Below are 21,126 nucleotides of genomic sequence, written 5' to 3'. Positions count from 1 at the left end.
ACACTGTGTGAAATTCTTTAAGTTCTTGGTGCCAGCTCAGAAACTTTCAGCACTTGTTTTGTTATGTGGACCTTTCTTAATTTGAATATATTTTATATTGTATAGAGTTCTGGGTATAATTTTCTGACATTTTCATTTCTTTCTTTTCATTTCTTTTTCTTTCATGAATAAAGCCCAGGTTTCCATGCTTGCCATCGACACATAAAAAAAAAAAAAATCAGGTGACGTAAATATGTTATTTTTCCTAATAAAGACAAAAACTTACACGTGTCAAACAAAAGAGAAAATATTTCCTGACATCATCATTAAGCAAAATAGGTTAATATTCACATTGTTGATCTGCTGCTCAGTAGGATGCTGTGTGCAATGCCAATTTTGCCAGGAAAGCCATTCTAACAAACGATTAACTTTTAGGGCAAATTTTCCAGACATGGATTAAGCGCAGTATTGGCCTAAATTACAATGACAAAGGCAAATCACCACTAAAATCCTTCAGGGAAGCCGTAGGCTTAATCAGTCCATCATGCTTGTGTTATTTTCAACTAGCCTATATGGAGTTTTTAGCGTAGTTATTTATCAGGATTTCACCTAACTATATTTCTCACAGTAAATCTCAAAATCCCACGACTATAGACTTACTCATTGCCAAATGTTGTTTAGTGTTCTTTGTTCACACTTAGTAAATACAATTCCCATCTGTGTTTCCTTTAGCAAATTAGTTAAGAAACAGGCTATTTACAAATCCATCCATGTTGTCCAGTTTAATGTGGCCTGTGAGTGTCAAACTGCTATTGTTGTTGTGGCGCTTTGGCTTGACAAAATATATGGTCCCCCTTACCCCCTAAAACAGGGGGAAAGAGTGCTTGCAAAGAAAAAAAAGAAGAAAGCATCCATGGCATGCCGCTTAATTTGAGTTCAGTTCTCTTCAAAGGGCTCACTTTTAGATGGTCGGTTTCCTTCTCAGTTCTCAGGGCTGGAGTGAAGTAAGAAAGCCCTCTCTTGGGACCTAAGGCATGCCATGTCATAACACACTCATTTTACGCTATTTATCAGTCCCATGGATTCTTCTCTTCCCATTTTACCATTCATTGAAATAAGGTTGTATGTGTCTGGCCCCTAAAAGAACTGGAGGATGAGATCAAAGTTTCTATTGATCAGTGAAAGGGCTGAAAGGTCTAAGGGCCTTCCCCACACTCCAGTTGCCGGAATCTCAATTTAGTTTTAATGAGACCCATTCATCTACACTTACCCATGGAGGAAGTGAGGGTGTAATTGACTAGTCTCTCAATCTCTTGGAAGTAAATGCATTTATTGTTGATTTCCGGCATTTAACAATTGTGCAAATGGAAATGCATGTGTAGTTTTGTAGAAAATACAAATTGAAAATCCACATTTAGATTAATTTAAGGCTTTAAATGTTAACTTAGAATTTCTACATCTAATTTACTGATATTTGCAAAGTAAAGAATGTTTTCTTTTTCCATTTTGGAAGTATTTCTAAGTGCAGACACTAAAAGCTAACATTTCACACCAACTTTCTAATGTATGTCTTTTGCCACTTACTCAGTATAAACCCTCATTTGAAAAGAAAGCCCTTATATATGCATGCATTTCTTCATTTATGCCATACCGTGAGCCTCTGCACCAACAAGCTGAAAACAAAACCTGTAGTTGGTAATGCATTGTCCTTGACTTGAAAGAGTTAATCTATGGGTGTGCGAAAAGAGAAAAACAGAATTGCCCCCCCCCAGCCTACCAACCACCCCATCCTGTCGCGTTTGAAGGAGATGCGAGTTGGCAGCACGGGAGAGGATTGAAGATTAATGGTGTAAAGGGGGGCTCTGACAGCCTTTCCGCTGGTTGCAGTTCTCCTGGGTGGCCTGATTGGTCTTGGATGTCACTTTTGCTACTTAATCTTGTGTATGTGAAACAGCCTGACATGCTTGAAGAACTCGGGGCCCATCCACTTCTGTAGAGAGATCAACCTGAGACAATTTACAGGAAGACCAGGTTTAATACTATTAACATCAAAATCACAGGAGTTCTGAGATTCACTTGTTTTAGGCTGTGTGCTTTACATAAATCATATTTGATTATGCTCTGCTATTTGTGTATTTGGGACAGTTGGGAAAAATTATTTGTATTTTAGTTACGTTGATCATTTTATTTCTGAATTTAAATTTAATTTTGTGGCGTTGGTACCTAAAAGTAATGTAATGGCTAGGTAGAGACTACGGGGCAGCAGAGCACAGCTATGGAGCAGAGGGATTCCCAGACAGATTACTGCTCTGAGAAGCTAAATACTCCAGAGCGATTGTCTGCCAGGTTGTCTGACTTTGACAGCCTGGGTAAATCCTGCCCAACATTGAACTGGAATTGGCAGAAAGCGATACCTCTGTATGTCAGGGTGCAGTGCCCCACCAATTGGATGGTTTAGAACCTGTAATTGTGAGAATCTTTTTTTGCCTGTGTTAAATTTCTCTCCCACTTTTTTTCCTTTTTCACTTCACTCAGGATATTGTCGGGACACTTGTTGGCCTCTGGATCACATCTGAAATGATAACCTGTCACTATGTTTCTATTTTATTTTATCTTATAGTCAGCTTGCAGTTGTAATTTCCCTATGTTGTAAAGAGATGCAATACTCGGGGCTAATGTAAACACAGGGATTAATACAATAATGATACAGCAAGTGCTTTCACCTAGTGTTTCTCAACTCACCCCACCAAGATGGTGGATATGAAATGCTTCATTGTTTGACCTTTGTAATATTTATCCCTAATCTTCACCCCTTTAAACCCCCCTTCTGCCACCCTAAGCCTTTTCTCCAACCCTTCATCTCATGGTTGTGATGGTAAACCTTACTGTATTCGTCTAGGCAGCTGAGTGAGCATAACCTTGGTCTTCCCAGAAGCAGACACACTCTCTATATATTCAAAATACGCCTTCTGACTCTCTTTTCCAGTGTGATTCGTCAGTTTCTATAAACTTATCCCAAATCAGACAAGATTCCATCAACTGCAACCATTCTGAGTTGACTGTGTAAAGTTATTTTAAGTGCAGGTGTTTTCTTTCCTGGTGGATTTTGTGTTTACAACAGCAAAGATGAAAAAGTTGCCTACATGTCCCAGGTTTTTCCTGCCATGTGCTACATTCAGTCTGTGAGCAGCAAGCTCCCCACGGTGTCGTAAGTGAGGCTGCTTTCCAGTGTAAACTGTTTGGGTTTAATGAAATAATCCACCTACAGGCCATGGAAAGGGGCCCTAGGAGACCTCAAACAGACAATTTCAGAAGGGTAATCAAATATTTACAACACTAAAACAACTGATTAATTAAGTGTCCCATAGTACAGTCCACATTTTGCACCTAATTGTATGTTAGTCAGTGCTTCATCTGGTATTCTGGGAAGCAGGCCTTCATTCACAATCATTCTTGGATGCACTTCAAAATATAAGCCTACTTGTGGATGTGGAAGTATTTACAATATCACTAGTAAAAGATTTGAATGGTTTCTGTAATGCATACAAGGCAAGTAGACTAGCCCCAAAATGGCTCCTGTCAAGGTAATTGGTGGAATTGGTCAGTTTTGCTAATAAGGCATCTACTAGATTTCTAAGATGGACTTTAAAGTAAGGTTTAACAGAGCCGACACAAGGTAGTCCGGTAGTTCATCTCCGTGTTTCCCATACTTTTACTATTTTTGGAGTCATTTGCAAGAATGACAGGATAGCAAGAACATAATTGTAACTATGAAAAGATCATTTTATGAAGCCCCAGAGCTTCAACTACTCAGTAGCATATACTGTACCTCAACTTATATTCAAAGTTAAGGGCTCAATTTCAGAACCATGGCGCTGTCCACTACACTTTTGAGTACATATTTTAGGTCTAATTAGACAATGTAGAGCTGAATTATACTGGCAAAATGTTATATTGCTACACTATTTAATGTCACTTGGGATGTGACAAACTTGCTGGCAGACTTTGCATGTCACCTAGTTAAAAATCAGGTCACATGATTTTGACAAACAAATAGCAAAATGTACATATATACACATTCATTTGTCAGAAACACTTGAGGTCCATGAGCTCAGACAGCACATAGCAAAAACTGCAGGATCCTGAGCACTCATTTGTATGTTGCTGCATTTATTTATATCCATATCATTCTTTTGACTTTTACAGAGCAGCCTGCTTAATTATTAATCAAGCCATTATAATTAGACAAACAAACAAGGTTCCTTGTCTTGAAGAAGGAAAATAGAGGGTATAACATGAACTAAAATGGTTCTTACATCAGCCTTTGGCAGCTTGAGAGCATGATGAAAACATAGCAAAAGAGACTTTACTTATGACAGTCTCTTTTGTGTCTGAACTAGAGTAAGGTCAGCTGAGTTGTCTTCGCAGTGGTCGGAATGATAACCACTGGACAGTCACTGGACAGCATGCCCTCTTGACTGATGGTTCTCCTTAACGGTAGGAGGTGAAGACCAGTGTTTTACTGGGTGACTGGGAAAAGATCAGTTCTCTTGGGACAAACTCCTGCCACATACTTGCCTCTGGAAAACAAATAGAGTGAGTGATGTTTGCTTGAAATAAGAAGTCAGATCTCTTGTGTTTTGATAAGAAGGCCACCTGGGATGTACTTTTCCATCATCACGTCAAAAGCTGAGAGAAAAGAGACAGGAAGAGGAGAGCAGAGAAGAAACAGATCTACAAGGCAGTGGCAAAGCAAACATGAGCTCGACTGACTGGTTCACTTAAGTGAACTTAATGATGTGACCAAATCTTTTTGCCAATTACATAAATCAACACAATGCAAAAGTCTAATAGATTACTAATAAATTAATATAAAACATGAAGAAAAAGGAATGCAGCAAGTTAATTAGTAGCTTTTTCCATAACCCAGCTAGCTTCACAATTTACCCTAACTCAGTAATTTACAGTTATCAGATGACCTTTATATTATGCACCATCAGTTTCTTTGAATTCTCATCTGATATATAAAATGATCCTCATGCATAAGGCTACATAATGTGGACATCTTAACCAACCAATGTTAACATTATCATCATGATTACACCCATAATATCACCTACAGTTTAATGCTTTGGCTTTTAAAGTTGATGTCATTGCACCCTATCGATGTTTCCCAACACAGCTGATATCTCACAAATGTTATTTGTTTAACCTGGGAAGGGGGTGTGGGGCCATGCTGAGGAGGCTTAGGCATGCATAGGAAAAATTCTTTGAATGCATCCCAGTCACGTGTAAACAACAACCTTCTCCCCCAAACAACAAAAATAAGAAAACACAAACAAATCCTTTCTGGCTGGCCTTTGTCCCGGGACACCTTGTCAAGCTCAGCTCTGGGTGAGAAGGGCTACAGTGTTTATTTTTAATTCCAGGGTTTGAAGAACACTCACTGTATGTCCGTAAGGAGTTAGTGTCTTGGTAAGAGTGAGCGTCACAGGAGGTCGGACCCCTGACAGGAAGCCAGCCTGAAACTGTTAAAAAAGAAGGGGGTGGCAGGCGGACTCTGCTCTGCAGCACAGAGCGCAGAGGATCACAAGGACCAGATGGATGTCAGGGGAACATCTGTTGCATTTCCACAGGGGAGAGAGCCCCATCAACAGGTTGTGAAAGCTGGAGATTACACCACGGACTGAAGGAAGGAGAGCAAAACAGTCACCATTTCATAAAGGAGGAGCTTTTGTTTTCCTTGCAAACAAAGTAAGATTCCCTGAAGAGTAATATGTTACCATTTCAGATAGCCACAGCTAAAAGGGGGCAACCTTGCCTTTGGATAAACACAACTGGGAAAAGACCCCAAGCCTTTAAGCGGGCATCAAAGCAATGTGCCTTTCCCTTAGAGCCTAATGAGACAAAAGTCAGGCTGCTGAATTGAAATGCAAAGTTGCAGGATGCAAAGTAACTTCTAAAAATAATTTCAGTCTAGACAAAGATGGTGCTAATCTGACCCAGGTGATAAAGCGACATGCAAATACAGTTAAAGTATCTGCTGTTGACTCTGTAGGGCCAATTTCATGGTAACTTCTCAGTGTAGATAATGGTCTATCCTTCAAATGATGTACCAGCATAGTACACCAAAGCTCTATAAAAGCTCTAGCAAAGCCATTGCTTAATTGGAGCAAACAGATCTGTTCTCTGATTTTTGTGTACCCCAGTAGTTTGCAATCACAGTTCAGATCAGTTGGTTTTACCAAGCGTATAAAATGCATCAATGAATGTTGAAATATTATGTGCTCTTATGACTTTTACTATTACCTCACCATCTCTATGTGTGCTTATTGTCAGATGACTCACATGAAAGAAGGAACCAAAGGAAGCTAAAAATCAGCAAAGGAATTCTTTATGAACAGCTATATGAGATGTTCTAACATTTTATGTGTTGTCTATACAGCGGAAGATAATAGGAGATGAAAACCAGCATCCTTGTTATAATAACTTCCAGATCATGCAGACATTGCAGAGCAGTGACATAACGTGTGCATGCTCTGGTTAAGATATGAATACTATATACTTTGGGCCTAACATATAGTGCAATGTAGCTTTAATCTGAATAATTATACAGCTCTTGTATGCAGGATTTCATGTAACAATATACTGTCTGCACTACTTTTAGTTACAGAATATCATGTATATCTAGTTACTTTTCTTAATGTTAATGAAAGTAGGAGGGAGGGACATATTAGTAAGACAGAGAGACCTAAGATGGTGGTCCTGGGGCCTCTGGATCCTGTTTGAAGGCCACGCAGCGTCTCACAGGGGAAGAGACGGGCCCTCGTCTGTTCTCGCCGACAGGTCGAAGCTGTTAGATACACCGCCTCCGCTCTGAGGGTGGGCTCCTTTGGCGTGACCAAAGGGAAGCAGAGCGAGGGAGAGAGAGAGAAAAAGAGAGAGAGAGGGAGCAGGAGAGAGAGAAAAAGAGAGGGAGACAGGGTGAGACAGAAGGGGCACAGGTCTTTCTCAGGCAGTGGCCAGAAAGAGCGCAGCAGACTGGAGAGGCACGTCAGCCGCAGACGGAGGGAGGGCGGTAAACGGGATCAAAGAGTCACCAGGGCAACCTGCGTGACACACATTGTACTAAAGCAACACGGGTCATTTGAAAGGGAGGGAAAGGCAGCGAGGAGACAAATGCGGCGGAGGTTATGTCGATCGGGCGACGGGCTGCAGGCCTCTCACTTCCTACTTTCTTATCGTTATCTATGCTAAATTCTGGGCTTCACACTATCTGGGTTTGAAACAGATTAGATGGAAAAGTGATGGCACAAAGATGTCTGAATAGCATGGTGTCACTTTGAGACAAAGATGGCATGATTGGCATTGGCTCAGTGGGTAAGGGCTACAAACTGGTCAAGAAGGCAAGGAACTACTGTCACATATTCCCATGTCCTTTCACAGTCTAAAACCACTGCTTCTTAAAATCTTTGCTGTGCATTTAAACCCTTTTGTTCAGTTTTTGTTTTGTTTTTTTACTTCAGAGCAATCAGACCAGCAATTCTCTCAAATATGATGTGTAGCATCTCAAATCACATTTGAGTATGTTGTCGCTGTCCAATGAAAAACACATCTCCACTTGTAGCGATATGTAGTTTTTAACATGTATGGAATGTGGGCAAACATCTGGCTAGCATTAACTGGATAAGCTTCACTAGCTGGATAAATTAGTTTATTTTAAAAAGTAACATTATGTTTCTTGTTGCATGTAAGCCTATTATAAATAAGAAATCACACACTTAAAATACTTATTGAATTTTTGTGCTCAAATATATCTACAGTACATTGTTTGGGGTTTGTTTCCACTGTTCCCTACAGAGATGTAGTTATTTAGAGAGCCTGATAAAATGAAGTTTTGGAGACACGTGTTTTCCATCAGACAGTGATGATATAATGATAATGATAGTATTTCATTGTGTTTACCCAACTGATGAAGTTCAATTGAAAGGTCTTTGTAATTCATCACAGTCATTGCAAATAGATTTTAAGCATTTATTTAAACTGACTTTTAATTGAAACTAGCCTGTGGAAGAGTGGGAAGATATCCCCTATCATCAAAACATGATGCACTAAATTACATAAAGATATAAATATATGTCTCAGTAATGCTAGGACAAATGTGATTTTTGAAATGAATAACTGAACAACAATTTACTAGGATGGCATAAAGCAAAGTTAGCCCTATTAATATTTCGGCAGGCAGCATGTCTATGCTGAAATGAAGATATGCATGTCTCAACATATACAAGTCTATAAAGGGGTCTTGCAGGACACCTGTGAGACATAAAACATCTCACATTGGAGAGGTACAGAATCTAAATTTGCAGGCAGGAATTTGGATAATACTGGCGAGAAGCGTATGGGGCGCAGAGAGCAGCAGGCCAGCAAACGAGGTGGCAGACAGGGAGGGGTCTCCATAGACAGTTGGAAGGCATTAGGACTAGTGGACAGGGGCTTGTCACATGCAGCTGTTGTGGTCACTGATTGATAGAGTTTGTATTTCAGCCCGAACCTGAAACAGCCAGGCGTTCCCTAGTAAAGGGGTGTGTCGTCTTTTGAAACAACAAAATTAACAGCGAAACACAAGAAGCCAAGATACAGTCATCTAAAGAGAACATTATACCATGACATAGATACATGTCCAGATTTTGAAGCACTGACAAATGTAATGATGTACTAATCTAACTAACAGGCGAGAAAACTGATTTCCATGTGCATATTGTAATACATAAACAGATAGTAGGAAAAAGTAAAATGGTGAAAAATTCATACACTGTTTTTGCTTTGCCTATTTCATTATGTGCCTTTGACATCTAAACATTTCATATTATGTCTATGAATGCTCAAACTATGCATTCCTGGAAGAAATGAGCAGAAGAATTTAAATAAAGTAGCAAAGGGTTTCTGAAGGTGGGAAAGGATACACACATAAATGATGAGTCATGATGAGTTACAGTAGATATAGCAATTGTGTCATTCTAATTTAAATTAAAGTAAAACTGACACTTTTTAAAACTGAAATAGGTACCATTTTTAAAACATAAAATGTTATCATTGATATCAATAACAAAAATAATAAATAATGTATATATATATATATATATATATATATATATATATATATATATATATATATATATATATATATATGTGTGTGTGTGTGTGTGTGTGTATGTATGTATGTATGTATTTTAGTTTGGTGCCTGTGCTACTCGGAGCTGACCCCTGAGAGAAAATTTGTGATGATTCCCTCTACATGTTGTTTACAGTTGACGTCCATCTTTCCTCTTCAGTGAAATAAAACAAGCTTTCAGGGAGAGGCAACACAACAACAACACTCCCCCACACGCGCGTCAGGATTTGCCATTTTGTTTATCATCGCTGCTCTCCACTTTGAAGCTGGACTGAATCAGAGCCTGCCAGGTTGCAGCGCCTTGTCTTCCAAAAGGCTGATGAGAAGACTGAAACGCTGCCTCACCGCCTCCATGTCGTTTATTGTGCTGCCCTCCATGATCCATCTCTTCCCTTTTGCTAGCAGCTCCAATTCAAAGTACTTCTTTATCTGGATGAAAAGAGAAACACTCATTCACTCACGGCTCTGTTTCAATAATGCTATGTGGCCTTAAGGTTCGTCTGTCAAAAATAACATCGACCGACCACTATCACTAGTTCTTTATGACCATTGATTCAGGGATAGCTCATGTTCAGTGTGATAGCCTGATGATAGATATTTTACGGGAGAAATAAAAAGGAATTCCTGGAGACTGAGAAGTTCAAACTAGTCAGAAAAGGTGGCCACTCTGTGCTACACCTCCTCAGTTACATTTTCATGGACTATAGACAGTCTTCACTTTTACAGAGCAAAGGAAAAACAGCTGTCAGGAAACCATTAAGAAAACTTCAGTCAGAGTGACAGAGATATAAAACTTGACAGGTATCATTCCAAGGCTACAGACACCCTGAATGCAATGGAACTATGCACATTTGGTTAATATGGACACTTGGCATTGTCAATACTGTGAATAACATTTTATTATGAAGATTGTGTTTGCTTGGTATTCGATACTTGATTTACTTTTATATGTCAGCACTTCATTACACCATGAATAAACCAAAACCATCTGTTACGGAATACATGTAAGAGAGGAAGATATTTTAGTCCATTCCCTCAAAAAATGAGCAGGACTGTTCCAACAATAATACAACGAGAGTATTGCCTCCCTACACAGCACCCATAATCAAAGCCATTATATGTGCTGTGAAGCACCTATCTATTAGTTCATGTATCGCACTGGTGACCCCTTTTGAGATGTATAATTAGACATAATGTAGATCCAAACAATTTTATGACAAGAAAAATGTCATTTGATTCAGCCTTAAAATATGGGAGGTGGAACCCCAGGCATTAGATATGCTGAGAGATGATGATCATTCTTATCATCTATCCCTGCAGAATGAACAGATGGGTAGTATCATACATCCCCAACCAAATTAGATAATCTTCTAAAGAATGTTCCTCTTGAGTGTTCCAAGATAAGGGTTGGATTCATTTGTTTTGTATCATTGGGCCCATCGCTATTTATCAGTGTTTTGCAGAGGATATCACAGACACAAAAAACTACATGACCAAGATTATAACTGTGACTAAAGATTTAAAAGAATGTGAACATGTTAGCAACAAACCAATAAAAAACAGCAAAAGATATTTTTAACAAATAACTGAATAATTACTCCCTGTATCACTATATGCCCAGTCAGTGTGTACATAAATAGTCATACTAAATGTGTGTGCTATATAAACTCTGTTGCTTAGAATTTCCCAGTTCAGTGCAGCTATGTATCTGTGCCATGCTGGGATTTATTAGTGTCTGCCTCTTTCATGAGGGTCCACTGCAAAGACTCGGAAGATTGCGTTTCGTCTTTCCTCCTGGAGAGTCTTTAGGGGCCATTGAGCTGTGGCTCGATCGTAGTGTAACAGGAGTTTAATGACAGATTAAGTCACTTCAGCGGGCGTTAGCCCTGGGGCCTGGCCGACCCAAACAGTGTTAACAAATCCGTCTCGGTAACAGGAGCTTCCCCAGGCTGCTCTGAGACGGGCCGCCTGCCTTCCTGCCAGTCGGTCTGTCTGTCTGTAGCAGGCCCTCTTCTGGAGGACACAGGGTCTGCATTAGCACAGGGAAAACGTGTGCTATCCTTGTACTCATGCAAAAAGAGTACAATTGTAAATAATGTATTTATTCTTGCAGCAAAGCTTACAAACACATTGTCAATGATTCATCTGCAATTGTCTTTTGGGTAAGTGATTCACATCAACAGTTTATCACCTTCAGTTAAGTTTCACAGATGTATTTAAAACTAGTAAAATTAACCTTTACAGAGACTTCCTGTTGGTTTAATTCTTGAGCAAGCTCCTGTTTGAGTGAGATAATCATGGTAAGCCTCATAAGATGGTGGCAGATGTCTGCTGGGATGACCACTAGGTCATCTCTAGTCTCTGCGTCACAGGGACCGATATGTGGTCTAAGTGAGCAGAGGAAGCACGTTACATCAAAAACACTGCTGTGATGAAAAGTTCCTCTGGCCCCGCTCTAGTGTGGCCACTCTCCATGAGCATATCAGCATAGTAGCAAAACAGGAACTCTCCCCTCTCTGTGCTCCATCCGACTCAAATAAATCACAAATACTGTTGCGTGACTCCCAGTATTCGCATGATCAATAAATATGAAAAACTCAGCGGGGAATGTATTATATATGAGAATAATAAGAATCTGACCATCAATAATGCTGTAATCCAGCATTGGTTAACCAATTCTGCATATTTCGAGTATTACTGTAGAAATCCAGACAGCATTCACATTTTTCGCATCTTTTTCTTCAACATGCAGTATATGTATAAATGAACACCTCACAGAGATCCAGCCTGACTACAACTAAAAAGCCCCTCACAGTACGCATAAGAAAATGTATTTACTGACAGCATGAGTCAAACAAATATGCCTATCAAGGAACAGCTCTGTCACCTCTCTACATCTCTCACCTCTCCCTGTCACCTATTTTGTCTCCCTCACAAGTAAACACTGCAGTGGTGGCCTCACTCAAGTTGTGCAAGCATTAGAAAGAGACCATCCGCAGTAGTCAGGAGGCAACAAGCGTATCTGAGGGAGAGGTGGAGAGTTCCTGATCCCAGATGTCGGATGAGATATGCCCGCTTATCCCAAGCAGCTATGGCTTGCTCTCTTTGGCCAGCTGATGCAACAAGACTCTTGTTTACCAGGCATATAAGAGTGGCAGGCTTATCTTAAGATAGTCCCGTTTTTTGGCCACTGACAGGAGAAGGTGTCCAGCTGCTCTTTGGCCTGCAGAGATTACTATTACATCTGATAGTTTACAGAGTAGGCCCTGCAAGGTCAGCGGAGGTCAATAGGATAACTTTCAGACCTTGCAGGATCAACACTAGTTGCCTGACTTGCTCCCAGGCTTTCTAAATAGTCTGGGAATGCTGCTGACATCATCAGGAAATATAAACATAAGCTTTGATTTTGGGTTAGGGTAATGATGCATAATGAACAACGCCCTGACAGCATATCCATGTTGGAAAATATGGGTCTATTTGAACTTTGCAAGCAATACTGTGTAATACACAACCTGTGAATGCATGGGTTATGTAGTTTGACTGGCCGTCTGCAAAGGGCTGACTGTGACATGAGCTGAATGAAGCAAAGCTGCACCAGTGGGCAGTGGGCCAGCAACCGCAGTACGATTCCCATGGAGCCATCTGGCCAAGAGAGCTACAGTAAATCCTACAAGACGTGCTTCTCTTGAACGCACGTGCACACCGTCACATTATTTTACACACTAAACACACAGGCACTTTGTGGAAACCCATCCTTGAGAAGGTTACAAGGTATTCTCATGCGTACAATGGTGAAATTCCATTCAGATTTGGAAAAAAAAACAAACAAACAAACCACACTGGTTACCTGCCCAGGCAAAGAGTGTTTGTTTATTTCACAGCACTACATCTAAACGAGCATAAATGGGTTCCTATTACCCCCCTGTTTGAATTACTGCAAGTTTTTATGAAGTTTTGGAATTAACAGACTTGGAGAATACCATTGCCAAATGAAAATAAATATCTGCTGAATATTAAACCAGCCTATCCAAAACAGGAAAACCAATAATCTGCTTGTCAGCCTTGGGCTAAAAGATTCTGCCAAGTTGGCATGTCTAAATACCCACGCTCACATGCACAATAAGTACCTTTTTAAAAGATAATTATATTTGGGGTCATCAAATAATGCCATTTGATCTAAGTCAGTTTCATTGCATATAAATTGAGGGTTTTTTAAATTTCAGATTCCATAAAAATGAAAAAGAAAGCTTCAACAAATCCTCAGTGTTCTTGGTATGTCTGTATGTTCTTTTCCTTTAATTGAACATCCACTAAGGGTTTTATAAGGCTTTGAAGGAGAAGGACATGCATGTCAGTTTGTGGTACTTGTCTGTGGTCAGACAGCACTCTGCAATTGTTACTGTAGACAGGAAGCCCCCTGCCAAAGAGGTTCACTTTGGGTATAAAAGGGACATACTCAAATATCAGAGACAGCCAATTACTCTAGCTGACCCCCCACCCCCCACCCCCCTCCAAAGATATCAGTGACCTGCGAAGTGGTATGCACTGGAAGAGAATGTCTTGATAACACCAGATGCACTTACCATGAAACTGATCTGGTCTTATTTATTTGCTCCAGACGTAAAGCGCCTGGCTTCATGTGCTTGGTAGGACCCCCATTGTCTAAAAAAGTCACACATAGCTTGGTGACAACTTTTGCTTTTTTGTGAAAACATATGCAACCACACTGGAGATGGGTCTGACTTCAGCCACACTAACTGACCGTTAGTGGTATATGAACTGTGATGGTGGCAGCATGTGACATGTGACTTAACTTGGAGATTACAAATGATTCCCATGCTGAACTGCAGATAAACACTGCATACAAAGTGGAAAGAGCCACTGCAATCACTTATTGCTCCAATTAAGGTAAGAGGGACAGAGACCAAAAAAATCATCGAAAATGGGGATTAGGCTGAAAAATAAGAAGCAATAAAGTAAGAATGAGAAAGAGAACCGTGGCCTTTGAGTCTCTAAGGTGGAGGCACAGCAAGAGTTGGTTAAGGAGAGAAAGAAAAAGTGAGTTAAACAGTGGACTTGAGTCTGGCTGTGTCCTCAGGTAGGCTCCCAACAGCCCTGTAAAGAGTGCGAGCAGACAGAGCCAAGATCAACAAGACCCCGGAGCCCTTCTGGAGACCTGCCAGAGTCTTCCTGGGCAGCGAATGAAGACGCTGGCCGGAGATTTACTGTCCTGTGTTGCCCCAACGGCTGAGCAGCTCCCCAAAAAGGGCGGCCCCGAGAAGCGGTTCAAAAGAGTTCCATCCCTCCGCTCACTCTCTTCTCAAAGCTGGCTGACCAGTGCCAGATCAGAGTCATCCTCCAGAGAACCATAAATCTAATCCAGGAGGCAGAGGGATGCTCATAGAGGCCCTTCCAAGCCTTAAGAACAATGCTATTGCACTTAGGGCTAGAGGACTGTGATAATGTACTTTCCATACAGACAGGACAAATGTGTATAAAAGATGTCCTGAAGATATTCCCACTTGGACAGTGAGGATCTTGACCTCTCTTTCTTTATTTTTACAACCCCTAAGGTTTTTATTCATCTTTCTTCTCTCTTCTGGCAAGATTGAATGAGCCACTGACTGCTAACGGAGGCCACACCATGCAAATGGTTGAAAGGAGCTGAAAAATTAGGAGCATGTCAGGTAGTCTGAACCTGCCAGGAAAAGGTGAGCAAGTTGAAATACTCTGAACATGTTCCTGAATCAAAAGTGCACATCCACTATGTAGCCATCACATATCAAGAGCTTTGTGTGGAAGTGCCTTAAAAGAATGTTTTACAAATGCAGGGCACATATATTTCCAAGCACTAATCTTCGCACCTGTAGTTCTGAAATAGTTTAACATATCAAAAACCTGGTGACCGATCAGATATCTAATTATATAGCTGTGAGTATGTAGGGGAAAAAAAATCCTTCATCAATCCACTTAGACTCAGCGGGGTCAATGAGTAGGTCACGGCCCCTGCACAGCAGTGACCTCTCAGTGGCTTATGGGCATGCACAGGGGAGACTCTGTTTGTCTGACCATATTACAGATTTACAGTAACTCGATTTATTAAGAGCCGCCAAGGGTTTCCTGACAGCAAACATCTGGCCCGAGTTGTTTGAGTCGGGTGAGCTGGCAGCTCGCCCGCTCCACCACACTCAGAGACCAATGTGCAAGCACCTTCTCTGGATCAGCCCTCTGTCTGTGGGAGGAGGAGGCTTGCGTGTGGTGGAGATGTTGGTGGTGAGACAGGCCACACAGTGGGGCCTGGGGTCTAGGAGTCTGGCAAGGGAGGGAAAAGTCCCCCTCTACAGTCCCAAGCCAGGCCCCCCACTTTCTGCTCTCCCAGCAGCTCTGACAGGTGATCCATGGTATAGAGGCGCAGCTCTGTGGGCTTCAGCACACACGGCATGCCGCGAATCAAAGAGACCCTCCACAGAAGATTTAAGGCATGCGCCCCCAGCCCTTTCCTGTATTCGTCGTCCTGGGACCCCCAACTTAAATTTGCGCTCCCTCAAAACAATGCTATGCGTTATTTCTGTTTGCGTGCCCTTGTTGAAAACATCTTGGGCATGACAAAATTGAAAGAGAGGGAGAGCGAGGGAAGAAAACAGAGAGTGAGTAAATTGAAAACAGAGACATTGATGTTCCATTACATGCATGTTGATAGAGCAGGGTATTAGAGTACAATCAGAAGGCTTTGCTAAACAATTCCTTATTATACAAGTCTATACAAGAATGTTTCAGTTTCTAAAAAGCATCATAGTCTTTACTGTATGAGTGCTTAAAGTGATAATTCCTTTGCCATCTTATGTTTTTTTATGGTACAATGCTTTTCATACCACTTGTTCTGTCATACACATAATGCTGTAAAAATAAATCAAAACTTCAGAAAGAACTTTAGTAATAAATTTTGCCTTTGAAGTGGTTCTTCTCTTTCTACCCAGAGCACAACTAAAAGTTTTTAGCACACAACTCATACTGACAAAGTTTCAGTTTTCAAGAAAAAAAAAAGACATCAACAGATGTGATTATCTCATAAAAATATGAATAAAAAATTGTGTAGTTGCTAAAAATCAAACATAAAAACTTACAAAGAAATCTGCCAAGAACATTTTGAATAGAGACTGGGGGTGGGGGGTTGTGGGGGGGGGCTTTTTAAATGATCTAAAAAACTCTAGTTTGGCCTTCCTTTTATGATACCCAGTTGTGCTTCAGCATATAAATAATAACTGCTGAGACATTCTTAGTTCATGAAAACTGAAGGCCGGAAAGATCAAACAAATATGGTTTTCCAGATTTTAATATTTTTAATACTATTGCATGTTTTTAATCATGTTTTTCAAAATTTATGTGAAAAACCCATTAGAAAAATTCCAAAACCAGCAATAACAATGTGTCCGTTATGTACTATTGCATGTTACAATTTCAATTAAATTATGTGATAACATTAATTTACTTCATGTAGGCATTCTGTAGTAATACATAATGAAACAAATATAACTTTGATCTTTTGAAATCTTAAATAACTCAGCAAAAATTTGCATTTAAAACAACCTCATCCACATCACTGAGACAAACCCTGCCCTTAAGAATATAATTTGTCACTTTATTCTATTGGACCTTCTCCGTTTGAAGACAGCCTAAAGAGAGGAGAGAGCCCAAATTCCCAGCATTTGATCCCAATGACTCAGCAGTGGAAAGTGGGGGTCAGGTCAGATGTGAATGAGCTTTCGGAAGTCTCGCCCTGGCCTGTAGCGGCCAGTCTCCTGACCTCGCCTGCTGGCTAGACAATAGGAAGGCTGGCCACAATGTGCACCGCATTTCTAAATGGAGGCGCGGCCCTGAATAGAAAGTGCCGACTGAATGGTGTCTCATCCCGCCGTGGCGAGGACTCGTTGGGGTCAAGGTTCACCTACATCTGACAGAGACGTGTGGGAAAAGCTAGGAGGGATGCCCACACAGCTTGCCCACTGCCCCTCACCCAAGTAGAGCTAACCCTAAGGCCAACCAGCCAGTGGCCCTCTGTGACAAAGGCTGGGGACATCGTTTGCAAAGGAGGAGACCCACAAAAAGGACAAAGAATAACAAAGACGTTGGAGTAACTTCACATATCATGCTTTCAGATGTCGAAAGAGCAATCAATACATACCGGTTGACCGCCTTGCACCTTCCTGAAAAGGACATAATAGATTCAATTTAAAATGGTACTTCAGAAACTGCCAAAATTACTTTGCACAAAAAGGACAAAAAAGTACAAAAAGTGCCAAAAAAAACAACAACCCTTATTTCATCTAAACTAATAAAAGTGAGTGTGGTCCATGTACCTTCATATGAGCCAGGCTACACCGAGTCACAGAATGTCACTAAAAACAAAACACAAACTAGGACCTCAAAGTTGCCATGTGTGTCTGAGATTGGGCCTATATGTCATTTCACTGTGGGGTATCAGAGGACTTGGCCTCTGCTGTGCATGGCCATGTGACAGCTAGCCAGGGAAAGGCCTAATCCCCTGGGCTCCCATCAGTGCCACTCCATGTGATAACTCGCAACTGAGGAACGCAAGAGCTAAGGGCTTTCCGGGTTTGCCAGTGTTACAATGCAACTTCTCCTGTCACGTCCCTTTTTGAAGTCCTTCCAAAGAGGAATGTGATAGCCAGACAAAGCACAGACACATCAATCCACATGCAAAATGCATGTTATCTCAACCAGGGCTGGGACCCCTGTCACGCTCAAGCAAGGTCTGTCTGTCCTCTGTGGGTGCAAGGGAGCAAACATTTTGTGATATTTATGAAAAATGTATAGTCCCAGACTACAGGTAATATTTATCAAACTTCTGATCTAGGATTATCTTTTGTCTTATGGTCTTATGTCTGTATTTAGTCAGTGACAACTGTATATGTGAGCTTTCTTTTTTTTCTAATGAAAATAAAGAATAAAGAAAATGTCTCTTAAGGTAAGCCTAAGGGTAACTGGAAACATGTACTTTTGAGAGCACAAGTGTTAATATCCTTTGTTTTTATTTACATTTGCAGCATTCAGATGACACTTTTATCCAAAGCGATTTACAATTATGAGTGAACTTGAGCAATTGAGGGTTAAGGGCCTTGCTCAGGGGTCCAACAGTGGTAGAGCTTGAACTGGCAACCTGCTCATTACAAGTCAAGTACCTTAACCACTGAGCAACCACTGTCCTCCTTTACACTTTACCTACCTCTACACCATATTAAAACAGCTTTCAAAACTATTGGTTTCACTTCATCAAGTGTTGCTTAACAAGCAAAATCTCACACTTCTGAAGTGAGGTGCATGCAATGCACTAACGCTCAGGGAGCAGAGCAAGTACAGCATTGGACTCACCATTTACGTCAAACGTTACATGATGCTCTTAACAAGCCTAAGGTTGTCTGGTCCCAGTGGAAACAAATAAACATATATGATGCATATTTAAAGGCCAAAAATATTAACGACAGTTTTAAAGCAATTTTGAAGCAAGAACAGAAAGCAGGAAGCCATAATAATGGTACTATGGAGTTAAAACAGCAAAATGAAAAATGCTTATAAAACGCAGCATCAAAAAAGAAGCAGATCTGCAGTACCATGGAAAACTGATGCTACCATCAACAGTTGCAACAGTAGTCTGCATTTATTTAAGATCCCAGCACTTTGGAATCATTGCAAGCTGGTGGAATGGTAAAATGTGCACTAGGTTTAGAGTGCATGGCATTGTAATGTAAGATTTGTGTTAGAATATGGATAAGGAAGATAGAACAAGAAATGTTTGATTTTACATATATCTGACATACATCTTTAAGGAAGACACATGGTAAAAGAGCTCACAATGCTATCCAACTCAGTGAGTCATGTGTAACAAAGTACTTGTAAATGTCATCTATTAAGAGGATCCATCATAAGTCCTGTTTACCCACAGGGTGGCATGGAATCCACATGCAGTGCTCAAGCTATTTGTAACCAGGGCATCATCCAGCCATGTCACATACACCTCCTTTTCCCACTGTCACCAGCAACTTGTGAGGCTTGGCCTCAGCAGAGACCGTTCGATATATCATTCGTTAGTCCTGTGGGGGTGGAAAAAGAGCCCGGGTGAGGTAGAATGGGTGCGAGACAGTGCTATTAGCCTAGGCCGTGACGCGGGTGTTACTTGATAGGTCGTGTGATGCTGCACTCAGTGTCAAAGTCTGAAGACTTTGGTACTCAAAAACAGATGCATCCTAATTTATGCAGGAAATAAAAGTTTGTGCCTGAAAGTTGCAAGGCAATCACATGACATCAAACAGAAGAGGAAAGGGATTTTTTTTTTTTAATAAAACATAATGCTCATCAAAACAAACTGTCTAAATGAATGCAAGGATCACAGTATATTATTGTATCATGTCTCTTGCCCTTATCCTAAACCTTCATCTTATACCCCTTTAGCTACAGTACCTGAGAGAAACCTACCTTGCTACTAAGGCTGATAAATAATGAAAAAGCAATCTCTTAAATGTGATAAAACTATAAAGCAAAATCGGACTTGAACATTCAGACAGTCTCATTACAGCACTGCTGGCAGTGGTTGCAAATAGTATTACACATCCCTTTTAATGTGAAATCAGGGAGACTTCTAAGTAATTCCGTGATAGACATGATTGACTGGATTGAGTCATGAATTGTTTCCTGAATTCCCATTGGCTGTTGCCCTCCGCATGCAAGAGTATTTTGTTATTGAACAATGACCTCATTTGAAAATGGCTGCCAAAAGACCTTTTTGGAAAATATCTTAATTACAAAGAGAGACTGACTTGGCCACAAGCTCATCTTAGTGCACGGCTCACAGTCTCACAGCGCAAGGCACTCCACCACAGGACATTGACATCTGCTGAATTACTCGATAGAATTTGGCAGTGAGCTGCAGCCATCTGAAACTATAACACTATAACATCTATAACACTGGCTAAATAATGTTGATTCGGCCTTCATAAAGAAAATGACATGCTCTTCATTCTTGCTTCCTGGAGTTATTCAAGCAATAATGAGATGCGTAAAACAAGAAGTTTAATCAAAATCAGTAAAGTGTCACCGGTGTCAAACAGCAGGTCACCCATTTCAGTGTTTATGGAGCGTTAAAGCTGGCCAGCTGCTTCTCCCAGTGCCCCCTAAAGAACACTGCAGTTTCCTTCCCTGAGAACAGCCTGTTCAAACTTAATAATCTGGAGAGGATTAAAAAAAAGTGGCTGTAGCCCACCCTGCTTTGCTCCGGCATTGCGACAAACATCCAAAGCAAGGTGTTCTTATGAGAATTGACGTATATCTCTCTTCTCAGCTCTCATACACTCACACACACAGATGACACAAGAACTTTTCACTAAGCCGACGGCCACAAAACTGCACACACACTCAGAGACTGTACGAGTAAATTTTCTTTGTGTTTGTTTGTGAGTGACTCCATCTGTCAGTGCACAGAAGAACAGCCATTAGTCAACACCACACACATGGGCCCATGTTCCAGTCAAGCATCAGTTCTGAGCAATACCCAATAAGTTACTTGACAAATTTATTAGTGCCATATCCATCATGTATCACAACTATAAATTGACTTTAAAAAACAAAACAAAACAAAAAGAAAACAACAGGGATATTGCCCATATTTTCCTCTGGTGAGTCATGGATCATCAATAAGCAGAAAAGCATATGGTCAAAGTCAGAAAAGTGAATTCTTTCAAACGCAGAAATAGATTACTATTTAGGCAATCGCAATAACTCAAGGCAAATTAACTTCATATATCACTATTATCTGAAGGATAGACATAGTACTTTGTCAACATAATACCACTGAGTTTTCTCTTAAAATGTCAGTGGAGAAGGTGCAAAAAAAGAATCTAAGACAATTCCTTCATAAATATTTCTTCAGATCCTCCACAATCCTTGGTCCTTGCGTGTGA

At 40.6% G+C, this 21,126-nt stretch overlaps 1 protein-coding gene across 1 annotated transcript in view; it reads right to left on the bottom strand.

Annotated features, from left to right (window-relative positions):
• Positions 1-5,848: 5,848 nt before the first annotated feature.
• arl15a (ADP-ribosylation factor-like 15a) overlaps positions 5,849-21,126 on the bottom strand; it is an 85,046-nt gene continuing 69,768 nt past the window's right edge. Inside the window, exon 5 of the mRNA XM_027029620.3 lies at positions 5,849-9,583. Coding sequence (XP_026885421.3) covers positions 9,431-9,583 — 153 coding nt within the window. The 3' untranslated portion in view covers positions 5,849-9,430. The remainder of the gene's footprint in view (positions 9,584-21,126) is intronic.

Source organism: Electrophorus electricus, chromosome 5 (genome assembly GCF_041902795.1).
Source record: "Electrophorus electricus isolate QZ-2024a chromosome 5, ASM4190279v1, whole genome shotgun sequence".
Taxonomy (NCBI): Eukaryota; Metazoa; Chordata; class Actinopteri; order Gymnotiformes; family Gymnotidae; genus Electrophorus; species Electrophorus electricus.
The sequence above is the reverse complement of the archived record's forward strand: the minus strand, read 5'-3'. Positions and strand labels throughout refer to the sequence as shown.